This window comes from Camelus bactrianus, chromosome 1 (genome assembly GCF_048773025.1).
Source record: "Camelus bactrianus isolate YW-2024 breed Bactrian camel chromosome 1, ASM4877302v1, whole genome shotgun sequence".
NCBI classification, from domain to species: Eukaryota; Metazoa; Chordata; class Mammalia; order Artiodactyla; family Camelidae; genus Camelus; species Camelus bactrianus.
Genome location: NC_133539.1, coordinates 39,739,503 through 39,755,606, shown reverse-complemented (window position 1 = coordinate 39,755,606; position 16,104 = coordinate 39,739,503). Strand labels below are relative to the sequence as shown.

General features: G+C 39.4%; 1 protein-coding gene across 2 annotated transcripts in view; it reads left to right on the top strand.

Annotated features, from left to right (window-relative positions):
- Positions 1 to 15,979, top strand: part of DCBLD2 (discoidin, CUB and LCCL domain containing 2) — an 80,515-nt gene extending 64,536 nt beyond the window's left edge. Inside the window, exons 10-16 of one of the 2 annotated variants that reach the window (XM_074361728.1) lie at positions 2,333 to 2,483; positions 3,271 to 3,357; positions 3,507 to 3,632; positions 5,824 to 5,917; positions 9,608 to 9,657; positions 11,321 to 11,485; positions 12,191 to 15,979. In XM_074361728.1, coding sequence (XP_074217829.1) covers positions 2,333 to 2,483; positions 3,271 to 3,357; positions 3,507 to 3,632; positions 5,824 to 5,917; positions 9,608 to 9,657; positions 11,321 to 11,485; positions 12,191 to 12,660 — 1,143 coding nt within the window. In that variant the 3' untranslated portion in view covers positions 12,661 to 15,979. The remainder of the gene's footprint in view (positions 1 to 2,332; positions 2,484 to 3,270; positions 3,358 to 3,506; positions 3,633 to 5,823; positions 5,918 to 9,607; positions 9,658 to 11,320; positions 11,486 to 12,190) is intronic. The other variant, XM_010966410.3, reaches the window with a different exon arrangement.
- Positions 15,980 to 16,104: the final 125 nt, after the last annotated feature.

Sequence of the window (16,104 nt, the reverse complement as noted above, 5' to 3'; positions counted from 1 at the left end):
ATAGCTTTTTCAGGCAGGACCTGAGCAGCTTTGGTCCTGATTTTTCCCCTCTGCTGAGACAATACTGTTCTAAGAACTCAACTCCACGCTTCATGTATTAGAAGGTTTCTCCACTCTTTTGGCAGTAGGAGCTGGCCTGGCCCTGAATAACTCTGAGAATTGTTCTACTGGCTTCTTTCCAGTGTTGTGTTTTTTTTTTTTTTTTTCTTTTTTCCCTGTCCACAGATAGGTTGGCTGTTTAAGGGAAAACCCCTACAGATCATAGAAGTCTCTGTCTGTACAGTTCTTGCCTCTCCCATACTCTGTCCTGCAGATTCTAGCTGCCTTATTCTCTTATCTCTGAGCACTCTCCTCAACTCACTGAGACCACCAGGCTCTCTCCAGGCGCTACTGGGGCAGTAGAGGGGTTCACCTCTTTTGTTTGTATTCTCTTGGGATTATTATTGCCCTATGTGCCTGCTGTCCCGTATCTGGAAACCATTGTTTCTTGTATTTTATTCAGTTTTTCAGATGTTTAAGGCAGAAGGGTGAATCCAGTCCCTGTTAGTCTATCATAGGTAAAAGTGGAAATCCTTACATTGAATTAGATGAAATAATAATATTTTGCCTCAGTTATGTTCATCTATCTGCTCTCTCATCTACCCCCAGCTCAGGGGTAAGTGGTACATTTTCATACCCTTTCTAAGCGTGCACACATGCATGAGCACATACACAGACTGAGGCAGCTTTTGGCTTTGTTTTCAGGAAATGGGGATGTATATACAAGTTGTTCTCATTAAATATTGCTTTTTAATATTATGCCATATTTGTGTGTGGTAATATCCAATAAAACTTAAATTCCTTGAGAGTGGAAACCTTGACTTCGTTTCCATTTTACCTTCATGGCACCTTGTGATCCCCGCCACTACATGGAGGTTCATAATAAATGCTCATAGGTTAAATACAGCAAATCTTTTTAACTTAGTTCTTATAAAATTTTTCTCCTGTAAGATTTTTATGAAAATGAGACTGTAATATGGAGTAAAATTTCAGGGATAGTTTTTAATGTCCTAAAATGATACTTAGTTATTGTTTCTCTTCCACTAGTATAATAGACTGCAAATAATTGCCTTCATTTTATTTCAGAATAATATCTGAGGAAATAATGGAAGCTCACTAGTTTGGATATTGTTGTAACTTCCAACTTCTTACAAAATGAAGTTTTTTACACATTTAAAAGTTTATAACATAATGGCATTTGAATCAGCCAGGAAGAAAATAGCTATAATTTTTGGAAACAATTTGACTGAGGACTTAAACATTTTCTTGTTCTCACATTAACTGATAAAAAGCCACTTTGATTTTAGACAGGTGACTATTAATGGTCTTTAGAAACTACCTAGGTGATTTGGCCTTAAGGGACAAGGAGGGCTCTTGTTTGCTTGGTGGAGCCCTGTGCTTAAGTCAGAGGGCACATTCAAATCACTGCTCCAAATTGACTGGCTGTGCAGTGCATTTCCATTCCATAAGCTGCAGTTTTCTGGCTTCTGCCTGTTTTGTAGGGTTGTCATGAAGAGCATCTGAGTTAATTATATGAGAATGCTTTATGAATGTTAAGACCTGTTTCAGTGTGAGATACTATTATTGTTTGCTTGAAATGGTCATGGGAATTAGGTATTCACTTGAAGTATATTTTTACTTAAAGATATTCATATACTGCACCTGTGGCTGTTTAGTTAAGATGATTAAATTAGGCAGTGAACGGAGTCACTTTTCTGGTTCAATAGCAACAAGAAATGAAAATGGATAATATAGGAGCTGTGTTCATGTAGTTTATCCAGTAGGTGGGGTTATGTGTTCATTAGCGCATGTTCACTTTCAGTCTATTTGTTGAGAGAAAAAGTGTGAAAAGTACACAGTAAAAAGTCCACTTTTCCTCTAAGAACTCATACGTTCAATTATGCTTTACTTTGAAAATAAAATTAATATATTTAAATAGTTAATGATTCCACAGGACTAGATTACTAATTTATTAACGCAATATCCTGTGCACTACAATTGGAACCCTCTTCCCAAATTGCCAAGTTAGCACTTTCGTTATGTTTAAGTCATCTTAAAATCATTTTTATATTCTGTATTTTCCTTTTATAAATTTTTGGTGAAGAATATGCAGCTTCTTACTAGTTTTTCCAAATTATGATTTATTTATTTTCTTAGAAATTAATGCCTATTGTCATACTTTGCAGAGCTCATTTAAGGCCCAGAGCAAAAATCATGAACGTGTTTCAGTGGAGCATTTTAGCCCTGGCCTCTGTTGATGTAAAGTACCAATTTTTTGTTGTTTTTTTTAAAGATATTTCAAGGAAACAAAGATTATCACCAGAATGTGCGTAATAACTTTCTGCCACCAATTATTGCACGTTTTATTAGAGTGAATCCCACCCAATGGCAGCAGAAAATTGCCATGAAAATGGAACTGCTTGGATGTCAGTTTATTCCTAAAGGTAAACAACAGTATGGTTTAAGACATGTTATTTTCACTGGATTAATTAAAAATGTACTCTTCTCAGAAAAAATAATAATAATGTGAATGTTTATCCTCTAGTTACAGTATCTTCTTAAAGAGATTTTTAAAAAGTAGTAGTTATCCCTATTGAATATCATATTAGGTATCAAACTGGTTTCCAAAATTACAGATGGAAGAAAGAAGAGAGAGCATCACTGCTGAGAAAATGCAGTGAGACTGTTTTCCAAATCTAGTCTCAAGCCTGAGTTTTTAATTAGATCTTATATAGTCTTTGTGTCACATAAGTGCTGATGATTGTAACACTAACCTAAGTCTAAGTGCCTTTTACTTTGAATAAATTTAAAATGGGAATAATGTCCTTTAGAATTATATAATATTTTAGTACTTTGTTTACTGTTGTATCCCCCAAAACTGTGCCTAACACATAGTGGGCCCTCCAAAGATATTTATTAAATGAATTGAATGAGTACGGAATCATATCGTGATGAAATGTTTATAGCTTTACCATTCAGCGTCATCCTCCTCCCTGTTACTCTCTTTCCAGAGAAGATTATTTTTAGACAATCATTTAAAAACCCAGAAATCCCAGTATATTTGTGCATTTAATGTAGAATTTATTTATCCTTCTGATGTAGTTCTCTCTGAGATTTAAAATTACTGTGAAGAATCAAGTACTCTGGGAAGTGTTAAAGATACTTAAAATACTATTTTTAACTATGATTTTTATAGCAAAATGTATAAACTTTTCTAAACCATTTTTCAAGGTCGTCCTCCAAAACTTACTCAACCTCCACCTCCTCGGAACAGCAATGACCTCAAAAACACTACAGCTCCTCCCAAAATAGCCAAAGGTATGCCTGCTTTAAACGTGAGAATTTGATATTCCCTGGACTTGTGGTATAATTTTCCATAAATATATTTAAAAGCATTATGATATAACTATTTTAATCAAGTGGGTGTAGGTAAAAGAATATAAAGAATTTTTTAAACTTTTTTCAAGGTCGTGCCCCCAAATTTACTCAACCACTGCAACCTCGAAGTAGGAATGAATTTCCTGCACAGACAGAGCAAACAACTGCCACTCCTGAAATCAAGAATACTACCGTAACTCCAAATGTCACCAAAGGTACGCAGCTCTGAAAATTAATACCTGTTCATCGTAGTGGGGGTTTTGTTTTTAACCTAAGTTTTCAGAAACTTTTCCAGCTTTAAAACCTTCTGTTTTTTTCCCCCTCTGTGTTTTAAGTATAGCAAAAAAATTTGATTCCCTTCCTTATGGAAAAAAATGTTTGCATTGCTCTGAGTGGTACTCTGATGCCATGTGAGATGGCTCTTTACATGTTGAGAGATGGGTGCTGTGTTCCAGGCTTCCTCCTACAACTTTTTTCCCTCTACAGCTAACCACAGGGAGTTTCAAAGTTAGATAATGTTCTAGAAATAACTGAAACCATAGCAGGAAACAGACTTTTTCTGATCATATATTAATTTGCTGGATAGGGAACTTGGTACAAAAAAGGAAAGAAGAAAAAAAAAACAGAAGTTTTGGTGAAAATTAATACCTTTTAAAGAAAGTACTTTGTTAATGTATTTATTAAAATAAAACTTTGGTCTCTCTTTTAAAAATGTTTATTTTTTCAGATTATAAATATAATTGTTTTAGTAGAATTTGCTTTCAAATTTTGTTATTCGTATGAAACATACTAGCTCTTTGATTTTACTAGTTGAAAATTTTTTTCAGCTGAATCCAGGAATAAAAAGCATCAGCGTCACAGAGGAGTTGATTTCAGTGTCGACACTAATTTTCAGGCAATGCAGAGAAGAGAAAGCGAGTCAGAGTAACTTGTATCACATAGAACGTTCATCATTCTCATTTTCTGATAAGTTGTCTGATTCAGATAACTTTCTCCAACTTTCCAGATGTCAGTTTCTTTCCTGTCTTCTAAAGCATTTCCATATGGACCAATTTATTTCTCATGCTGCAGGAAAACCTGGTGTCCACTAAAAAAAATGAAAACACACACACACACAACCTAAAAATTGAGAATTATGTTTTATTTGGTGGCCTTACCAAGAAGTATAGCCTGAGATACAGCCTCTTAGGTAGCTCTGAGAGACTGTTCCAAAGAGTTGAGGAAGGAGCAGGATGTATAGGAGTTTTTGCCGGGGGGTGGGGGGGGGAACGGGACAAAGCAATAAAAAGAAAATATGGAGTCAAAACATCAAAAGGTGACTGCTAATCATAAACACAGACATCTCAAGTTAATGATTTTAGTGCTTTTCTTTGTATGAGAAGATGCAAGAGTCTGGGCTTATTGAAATGATTCCTCTGATGTGTATCTTAGCGATTTAGGGCCAGTGTCCTGTTTTTCTCCATCCTGAATCCTCTCAGGGTGCACTGTGGGCTGGCGGGGTCAGGGGCGGGAATAGTGGCTAATGACTTGATGGCAACATTCTTGATTACTGAAATGGCAGGTAATGTTTTTTTCTTGTCCACACCAAAGAGAAGCACGAGTCCACAGAGACAAGAAATTACAGCATCCCACAAAGAGCTGTCCTTTTACAGAAAGTATGTGTTTGGGCGGAATCCCAGACCATGTACTCGGATGGAAGAATAGTCATTTAAAAGTGCTGTTCATCTTAGAATCTGACTATACAATTTTAAAATCTCAAGACTAAAAGTGTCCTTAAAGCATTTTCTTCCAGAACTAGGATCCCTGTAAGCTTTAAAATAATGACAAAGAACGTACAGATCTCTTTGATTAAAGACCTCTGTCTCCCTTTCTTTGGAATGGTAGTATATAGACTTTTAATTTTTTTGGACCTAAGAATATCCTTTGTTGCCTCTGATTAACTCCAACTGTATCAATCTGAACCTGATTTTTCTCTCTCCAGTTTCACAGATTATTTTAGGGATAAAGCACCATTTACTTCTCAGAATTCTCAGTGCTTTCTAGCCTGAATCACCGTATGTGCACTTCCCCTTTCTCCATTTCTATATCCAGGCTGTGAGGGATGCTGGCAAAAGTCATGTCATGGTCAGGTTTGTGCCAGTGTGACACCCAGATCCTCCTTCAGTGGGGCCCTCAGGACCAGCCGGTGTCTCTCCATTTCCCTGGTTAGCTCTTCCGTCTGCTCTTGGCAGTAGCTGCCTGAAACACTCCATATTTTTCAAACCCAATCTCATTGCATAAAGTATGTTTATGCTTTTTTTTTTTTTAGATAGAAAATCTTTGAATGATGGTATGGTTAATCTTTGTTCTTTTCCTTAATGATTTCTGCCTTTGGTTGTAATGTGTGGTTTTTGTTTGTTTTTTCAGATGTAGCCTTGGCCGCAGTCCTTGTCCCTGTGCTAGTAATGGTCCTCACCACTCTCATCCTTGTACTGGTGTGTGCTTGGCATTGGAGAAACAGGTTAGTACAAACTAGTTCACCTGCTTGGTCCTAGAGAGGGTGTTTCCAGTGTGAAATAGAAACCAAGTATAGAAGATGAACTACAATTCACTTTTTTGAGAGGATGAGTTAAGATATTCATTAGAACAAAAATATATACCTTTTTCCCCTTTATTCCCATAAAAAAAAACTTCAATTCCACAGTTAGTTACTTAGTACTACCTTTTATTATATCAAATTCCGTGTTACACACTAGGATATACATATTAGGAAGACACACAGTTGGTGCTTTAGTGACATTTAATGAAAGGCTGAGACATGGTTCTTATCTCCAATGTTGAGCTGGATTGACTGCTGGGGACCACAGGTGCAAGGGCCATGAGAGTTACCTGAAATCTTTTTTACAGAGTAATCCTCATATGTGGCATGTTTTGCCTTAAAGGAGAAGTTGGATTTGGCTGGAAGAGGAAGACAGAGAATGGCTAGACTGAGGGATGGCTTGGGCGAAGGCACAGAGATGTGGATTGTAGGCAGATGAGTGGGTCCTCATGGGGACTTGGCCGTGGGTGAGCACTGAGAGCGAACTGTGGACAAGAGTCCAGACCCAGGTCAGGATGGTTCTCAGGGGAGAGAGATTCGACGTCGTTCCGTAGATGGGGAGTCACTGACCAGTGTTCAGCAGACAAGTGGTATTACCAGATGATTGTAGAAAGGTGGTGGCAGGAGTTTTGGAGGGTGGATTGAAGAGAGAGACTAGAAGAGGCGAAGGGAAGAGTTAGGAGATGACGAAGGCCATATAGGAATGTAACAGCAGTTCTAGGAAAGGGAGAGGGACGCAGGGGAAGAGCTGCCCGGGGCATCGGTGGGGTGCGTGGCTGGCTACTTGCTGAGAGAGGTGGGAGATCTAGGGTTATTCTGGCTTGTGCAGTTAGAGCGGGAGAGATGTCATGAGTTGAAATAACAGGGCAGGAGGGAGTCTGGTGGAATGACAGGTTTGGAGGGGCTTCATTTGTTGAGCCGTTCAATAAATATTTGGGCTTCTACTCCATGCCAAGTATTTGGCTGTGTCCTGGGAGCTCAGTGGTGAACCCCAGAGTCTCTGGAATAGGAGAGGATACATTGCAGAAAACTAGCCACCATGGTACCTGTTTGTTGTAGGGGCGAGCCGTCAGGGCTGGTAAGAATCACAAGATTGGAGACAAAACAGTAGCCAGTATTCAATTCATGAATCACTTGGTTTGCTTCATATAATTAGCACACAACACAGGTTAGTTAAAGTAGGGAAAGGTGGGGGTGACGATCCACTCCAAGGAGAAGTTGGGAAGGAGGCATTTCAGCATGAGCGACGGCCTCTGGTCTGGCCCGGGTCTCGTGAGTGAGAAGTCGCCCCCGGCTCTGACAGGGCCCCAGCAGCATCCGTCTGGAACAGCTCTCAGCGGTGTGGAATCGGGGCCTCCAGTGAAGAGCCTTCAAGACACTCAACTCAGGGGCAGGAGAAGGTGGGAGGTCTTGGCTCTATCACTTGCTCTGTCTGTGCCAGTGACGTACATGGCCCATCAAACTTCTGATCTAAAGTAATCTTAGTTTATCACGAAGACACTGGCAGCCTGATAGCAGACAGTTCAAAACAGCTAATCTGGAAGTTCGTGTTGGCCACTGGGCTCCATCTTGAACTACTTAACATGTCTTAACATAGCGGAAATCCTGTAAGTGTCACACGCAATGAGTAGGAATCATAACACAAAAGAGCCCACATCAGAACAGTGCCAGCCACACAGTGTGTTCCGCGGGAGGATCCTGGATTTCTGGTGCTGAGGAGGCTGAGCAGAACCAACAGCTTGGGTGAGGGCAGTAGGGGAAGGTGGAGGGAAGGGCTCTAGGAGAGCCCAGGGGGAGAGGTCACGGTGCTCTTGGGGAACTGGACAGCAGCGATAGCAATGATGAGAACAGCAGCAGCAGCTCATTTTTATGGAAGATTAAGTGCTGATTTACTCGGGATTCTAAATGCCTTACATGTTTTAACTTATTTAACCCTCCAGACAACCTGTGACGCAGGTGTTGTTACAAATCCCATTTTACAGAAGAGGTGAGACTAATAGAACATAAGTAACCTGTCCGAGGTCACCTGGCCAGCACATGGCAGAGAGGAGGTTTGGACGGGGCTTCACAGCCCAGGCCCTTAACCTGCTGCCTCTGATCAGTCAGTCGATCAGGTCTCAGGCGCTGTGGTTAACACCCAGGGTCGTGGGGTGGGGACTGGGGAGTAGAGTTGTTGAGAGGGAGGCAGGAGGCAAGTCCTGGGATCAGTTTGGGGTGGTGTTTAAAGGGCCCTGTGGACATTCAGACTAAAGAAGCAGATGGAGGATGAGCCTGGTCAGGAGAAAAGGTCTGAGCTGCAGGACTAAAGTTATGTCTAAGAACAGAGTAGTTGAAATTGCTGACTTTGTGACAAGGAGTAAAGGAGGTGTCATTAAGGGGCTGTGGAAAATATCAAGGAGAAAAAAAAATTTTTAAAAAACAGCTGCAGCTTATTGAACCCTTAACTAATCATGCCCACCCAGCACTGTTCTGAGTACTTTACACATAGTGAAGTAACCTGAAGCTTTGTCACTTGAGATTAAGAATGTGACATCCTTTATAGTACAACCCTTGGACAGCTTCAGTACCTACCATCTCTTCCACAAGTTTTATGTTATACCTTACTTTGAAATAATGAAATATCACATTTTAAGTACAGCCAGACTTTAAAATGAAGAAGCTTTTAGTATCAACAATAAAAATACAGTTTTACATTGGAGAAGCATGTTTCCAAGTAGGAAAAGTACGTAGCTTGGCTTCTTTGAGAAAGCCACGTTTGTGATCTTGAGCAAATCATGTGACCGTCTTATCCTCATTTGTAAACTGCAACAATTTGTTTCTCTTCAGCTTGCAAAGTGTCATTTTAATTAGATTTACATTCTTGAATCAGAAAACAACCTTTCATGTGCTTTTTTTTCTTTGTAAAAGGCACTTGGTAGATAGTAATTCTTAATGTCGGGGAGGGAACAGGAATTTCTCCAGAGGAGATGGTTTGAATTCCAAGGAACGGGCTGGGGAGAACCTTTATTGCACTCATGGCCTCGCCTCCCAGGCCTGGAGAATCCTGTTCTCACTGTTAGTGATAGCCTCGACTTACACTGGGCCGTGGGGAGGAATCATGTCTGTGCAGTGAAGGGTATGTGACACCGTAAACTTCTATGGGGCAAAAGGCCTAGAAGAAACAAAAAGTTGAAAATAACAATGCAGAAGAAAATGTGGGATTTTTGTTGTTGTTCTGTGAACTTTGTGAATCAACTGATTTGTGAAATTTGTATTTGGAACCAAAACAGCCGTAATCTCATTTCCCCACAATAAGCCATTTGTCAGAGTTGGGTCTTTGATTTGATTCAGCATTTTTATCTACAGATTTAGTCTTTTTTCAGAGGGAAATAGTTGGGTAACAAGGTAACTATCTCGGGAGACAGTTGTTTCATATTTATTGAGAGTCCAGAATTCACAAAGCACAGCAGTGTCAGCTTTGAAAGTCAGATGAAAGAGAGGTAGACCAGCCAGTAGAAATGTGTGTTCTTGACTAATTTTTAACTCTGGTGTTTATCCTGCCATTTCACAGCTTTCTTATGGGTGAATACACTCTTATTTGCTGACTTTATTTTTCCCCCTGTATTTTTCCAGAAAGAAAAAAACTGAAGGCACCTATGACTTACCTTACTGGGACCGGGCAGGTAATTCACAGCTTTGCATCTCTTTTCCACCAGGGGGCGCCCCTGCCCTCCAGGTGGCAGCAGTGAGTGAGGAGAGTCTTTTTCACGCCCACAGCAACTCCCCAGCACTGTTAAACAATCTGGTCTTCCTCTTCTATCCTGATCATTTTTACTTTTCTGTAAAATTTCTTCTAGTCAATAAGTAATGAAATGGAAAGTAAGGATTTGTCATAACACACACTGTTCTTTTTCTTCTGGAAAACTTGTCTGGTTTGTCCCAATCTATGTACCTATCTTGAGGATACCTGCTTTCTGTGTAGTGGACGTGTGGACACTTTAAGAAGCAGAGGATTGCGGTCCTGGTGACACACTATGTCACTGCGCTGTGGGCGTTTACCACAGTGCTGTGAGGAGCTGTCATCTTCTGAATTCCTCCTCAGTGTGGTGGGTGGCAGATTGTGGCAGGTGACACCAGGGCCCTCTACGGGTCCCCCACTTCCCAGTCTCACTCCTGGAATGACCATTAGGAGCCAAAAGAGTTCACTGTGACTGGGGAAGAGCAGTGGTGGGGATGGGGCACATGCTGCTACCCCTAGGGTTGGTCTTAGAAGTTTCTGAAAAAAACTTACTAAAAATCACTGCTCCAACAAACTGTATTTGGCTGCACTATATAACAGCAGTGATTTGCTTCAGTATATGCTTTTGATAGAGGTTTCTACCATGTTCTGCTTTGCACTGGATATTCTATCAAAGCAAAAAATAAGCTTGAACAACTTAAGGAACTAGAAAAAGAACAGACTAAAACCAGAGCTACAGGAAAAAAAGGAAATAATAAAGATTAGAGAACAGAGAAACACAGTAGAGGATAAAAAAGCAAAACCAGTTTTGGCAAGGATGTAGAGAAATTGGAACCCTTGTGCATTATTGGTGGGAATGTAAAATGGCATAGCTTCTGTGGAAAACAGAATTTTTTGGCAGTTCCTCAAAAATTTAAAAATAGAATTACCATATGATCCAGCAATTCCACTTCTAGGTGTATGCCCGAAAGGATTGAAAGCAGAATCTTGAAGCGATATTTGTACACCCAAGTTCATAGCAGTGTTATTCACAATAGTTAAAATGTGAAAGCAATCCAAGTATCCAACTAATAAATGGATAAGCAAGATGTGGTATGTACATAAAATGGGATATTATTAGGCCTTAAAAAGGAAGGACATTCTGCTGTATATTACAGTGTGGGTGAACCTTGAGGACATTATGCTATGTGAAATAAGCCAGTCACAAAAAGACAGATACTGTAGGAGTACATTCATACGAGGTACTTAGAGTAGTCAGAATTATAAAGACAAAAAGTAGAACATAGTTGCCAGGGGCTGGAGGAGAGAATCAGGAGTTACTGTTTAATAGGTGTGGAGTTTCCGTTTTCCAGGATGAAAAGAGTTACAGTGATGGATGGTGGTGATGGTTGTAAACAATGTAAATGTACTTAATATCACTGAATTGTTTACTTAAAAATGGTTATGGTGGGAAATTTTATGTTACGTGTATTTTACGACGATTTTAAAAAGCTTCAACATAAAGGCTAGTTTTGTATAGATACTTGCTACAGAAATGCCTTAAATGCAACAGGATTTCTCCCTTAATATACTGTTAATCATTTCAGACAGAGCTTTTTATTTAATAGTCTCTTTTGCTTGTGATCGCAATGAAGGCTGGTGGAAAGGAATGAAGCAGTTCCTCCCTGCCAAGTCAGTGGAACATGAGGAAACCCCAGTTCGCTACAGCAGCAGCGAAGTCAATCATCTGAGTCCGAGAGAGGTCACCACCGTGCTGCAGACTGACTCTGCAGGTAACCGGGGGCCCAGGAGGACACTGCTGGGCTTGCCCTAAAGGGCTTTGGGATTTACGATACCTTTTTATCTGTTTCATGCATAAGAGGTGAGCTAGTTTCCAAAGGGAGAACCACTTCTAAAAAGACGTTGAGAGAGTCATTTCTGTCTTAGATGTTCTATCCATAAAATTGAGGCCGTCATTTTTAAAAACTACAGGAATTTTGCCTGTTTCCCTGGAATTTAGTTTGGTTTTATTGGGTGTTTGAGGACATTAAAAGGAGAGCAGGAAATACACAGTGAGCCTTACGGAATTTATCCTATTAACCTAGTCTGTGCTTATTTTAAGCAGGTGCTAATACTTGAAAAGGAAGAAAATCTTACGAACTTATTTTCTGAAACTAGTATTATTCCAGTAATGGAATATTTTCTAATGAAATATTTTCTATCAACCTGAAGCACATACATAGACGCTTTTTATGCAGAATTACATGAATGAAGCTTTCTGGCACATCAACTTAGTACGATGAGATACAAGATAACATCTTTCATTTTAATTTTTGAAGTTGGTCCTTGCAGGAAAATCCACAGGTCTCTGTTGATAACAAAAGTGCCATAAAGATGTGTTTGCTTTTGGTGTGAGCCTGCAGCTGCCACCTGAAATTGCATGGCCCCTGCATTAACGAGAGAACTTTTCTGTTGTCTCTGTTTTGCGATGTCCACAGAGTACGCACAGCCACTTGTGGGAGGGATTGCTGGCACGCTTCATCAGAGATCTACCTTTAAGCCAGAAGAAGGAAAAGAAGCAGGCTATGCCGACCTGGACCCGTACAGCTCCCCGGCACAGGAAGTGTACCACGCCTATGCTGAGCCGCTCCCAGTCACTGGGCCCGAGTACGCCACCCCCATCGTCGTGGACATGTCCGGGCACCCAGCAGCCTCAGTTGCTCTGCCGTCAACGTCCACTTTCAAAGCTGCAGGGAACCAGCCTCCCCCTTTAGTGGGGACATACAACACTCTTCTCTCCAGGACTGACAGCTGCTCCTCAGCCCAGGCCCAGTATGATACCCCAAAAGGTGGGAAGCTGGGTCCGAGTGCCCCAGACGAACTGGTGTACCAGGTGCCGCAGAGCACGCAGGAGGTACCTGGAGCGGGGAGGGATGGTGAATGTGATGTTTTTAAAGAAATCCTTTGAAGGTGATGCTGCTTTTCACAAAGCATCATTTTAAAGCACATGGCCTTTTTTAAAATTGTATTCGTGGTAGTGCTATATAGAATGTATTACATGTCTGTCACGGATGTGGTTGGGGGATGTGGTGACCGAGGTACAGGAACTACGAATCTTGCCGTTTCGCTTTGGAAGTGTTACTGTGGCACAGTTAACTGCTTGCCTATTAAACTTCAAGGATCTTGTTTGTTACTACTGTAAAACACTATTTTAATACAGAAAAAGCTCCCTACTATGCACTTCAAAGAAATTAAAAATCACTGAGAGTATTTATTACCAATGCTGCAGGTACATTGATGAACTCGAGAGATGGCTCTGTAAGCCTGACTGGCAATAACGCATGGTACTGTTCTTAAAATGTCTAATGGCTTGAAATTCTGCTCTCTTTGTGAAAGGTGGGTATTGTCATGATCTCCTCCTCTCCCATTATTGCTTTCTGGATTTCTTTGTAATAATCAGTGATTATAATCACGGTTTCCATCGCAATCGTATACACTTACCCATCTTTCCTGAGGAAGATCTGTAGCTGGGACACTGACCTGTAATGCGCAGTGTGACTGATCTTTCACTTTTTGACACTCGTAAGAGCTTTAACACTTCATGGTACGTGACCTGGTCTTACCCTACTTCTTCCACCAGGGCCCTCAGTAGCCAGCCCCATTCTTATGTTTCTAGATGCTTGAGTATTTTCAGTGGTTGAAGCTTGCTTATTAGCCTCCTCAATTCAGATCCTCTAATGTCGCCACGTGGAAACAGGAACAACTTCACAATTTTAAAAAAGCTATGAAGGAGATTCTCTGGCCGCCGAATTTTTTTGCAATGGAATTTTTCTCAGAGTTGTGAAAAGTTGAGGCTTCTAAGTCAATACTAAACAAGACCCACTTATATTTTATCACGTGAAAGGCAAAATCATTCCTCAGAAGTCATATAAACTACCTTCCAAAAAAAGTAAGTAACCTGAATTTACCTTCTTTGTTTTTATATATGCAGAGTTTTCTTTGAATCTCAAGGTATTTTTAGTCAAATAAAGAAATATTTGTTTTCCACAGTAAATGATTATAGATCCAACATAATACAAATCATCATGTATTCTTCAGCGTGGCGTGATTCTGCCATCTGTGTGGGAAAGGTGTGAGTGGTCCTTCATATCACACCTAGGGAACAGATGTTACAGCATCCTAGCAAGGGATAATTCCTTCTTGTTTTTGATGCCTCTGGACAACTTCTTTGTCAGTACTTTCCCAGAACTAGTTTTAGATGGCTGAAATAGAAACTGCCTGCAATTTATTAGCCTGTAGTGTAAAAATCATCTTTAAAAGTCTTTAGACTGGCAAGATGATATGAGAAGCTGACCGTATGATTAAAATATATAAGTTTGATATCTCCTCATCTGTAAACCTTAGTTTGTAGACTTAACATTCCCCGTCAGGTTCTAGTCATTGTCTCAGCCTGTGCCACGAGATGATGCTGCCCGAATTTGCTAAATTTGACTAAAGATGAACAGTGTTTGTTGTGCTTGTTTCCATGAATGTATGTATCAGTATCGTATGTAAATCATTGCTTCAAACCAGAACTGTTGATTTCCTTGCCTTTTTGTTGTATGATTATGTTATTTTCATTTGCTCTTCTTCCAGCAAACTTTGAGGCATAATTTTTGTTCACTGAAAGACCAATATACATTTTTGTTTCAAAATATTTGAAACAAAAGGCACAGATGTTGAATTTTTATTAGAACAGATATGAATGTGTAAAGCACATGTATTAATGCAGTCATCCCCTTTCAGGTGGGAAGAGAGTAAACCAATTGTTTTATTTTTTAATTCATCCTTAGCACACAGAAAATACACTTTTTCACAAATCATATGCCTGTTTGAAGCTTTAAGAGAAGTAATTTCAGTAACTATTTCATTTTTTCCAAAGATGCTATTTTGTGTAATTGTGTGCACCTGGTTGTTTTCCCATGGAACTTTTTTTGAAAAGCAAATGTTTTCTCAAATAATGCATGTTTTAAGACTTGATTCATATATTGCCACTGTGCTGTCCTTGAACTTACCAATGATTTTTTATAAAATACCTAGTTTTTACTATTACTACATATTTTACTTTCTAAATGAAGAGCTGAGCCTGATACAAAGGGTTGTTGAGGTTTTGTACTTTTTCTTTTAGTTCATTTGTTTTCATATTGGACTTTTGGGTTTTTTTCTTTTAAGGTTAATACATCTGATATATATATACAGTTTTGGAGACAATCAAGTAACAAATGAAAATGTGAAAATCTTTTTTTTTTTTTTTTTTTTTTTTACAAAATTCCCTTGAATTTTTATTGAAACATATAAAAGACAAGTCACTGTGGCTTATTGGATTAAATTTTTTTTTTCCTGTTAATGCAAATTTTAAGACAGTGGTGCAGCAGATGTGCCCTTTCATAAACTCACAACTTCGCTGTTACTTGATCTTAGGAACCAGCACAGTTAAAGATATAGTGAATGCTGATTTATATTTTATTAAAAGCTGTAAATCTAAATAGATCCTATTGTGTGTGCAGAGTCTAGTCCAGTTATTTAATTTCATGTTTCACTGTTTGCACTTTGCATTGAACAATGGGTTTATTTGCTGATGAAATGGTTCAAGTAGAGGATTTATACAGTAATTGAAATTACGATGTTCCATATACTCTTGCCCCTCTCCCCCACCACCCACAGGAGGGAGCAGAAAATGAGCTCGTTTAAATATGAATGTGGCCATAATTCTATGGAATGTGATAAAGCTTGAACTTCTTTCCCTCAGCTCCACATTGTCACCTGGAGAGCAAGAGGGTTACAGAGACACCATGTCAGATGGTATGAATAGATGAGGTGGGACAGTAAAAGCTTTTCAACCCCCTCATAAGAGAAATCAGTGAAGCTCTGCTTTAAAAAATTACCTGTTAGCTCTGCCTTTCAGTTCTGAACTTGAAGTCCCTACACTGCAAAATCTAAGAGTTGGATGATTATTAAAATATTTTTTAGGTCAGTTTGGCACCTATCCTCATTTAATCCAACTTGTGACTAGTTTCTTCTCATCTCCTCCTGTTTGTTTTTTTTGGCACTGGGAAAGGTAGAAAAACATATTAGAAATTAAAACGGCTTGCGTGTCAGTGGTGTCTCCCAGAATGTACTTTTCTTACCTCGGCGTGTACTGTAGTCACCCAGTATTTGTATATGTTGCTAGAATTTAGATTGTATAAATAGTGAGATTTTAATGTGTTCAAGTGTTTTTAATAAATTGTATATATGTGTCTTGCTCAGGTGGGTTTTTTTTTTGCTTTGATAAAACTACCTTGAGGTCTAGCCTTTACTCATAGTGTACAAAATGCTCAATTTTAACACCAATATTATAATACTTACAGTAACATTTGAAAATGCCACCATT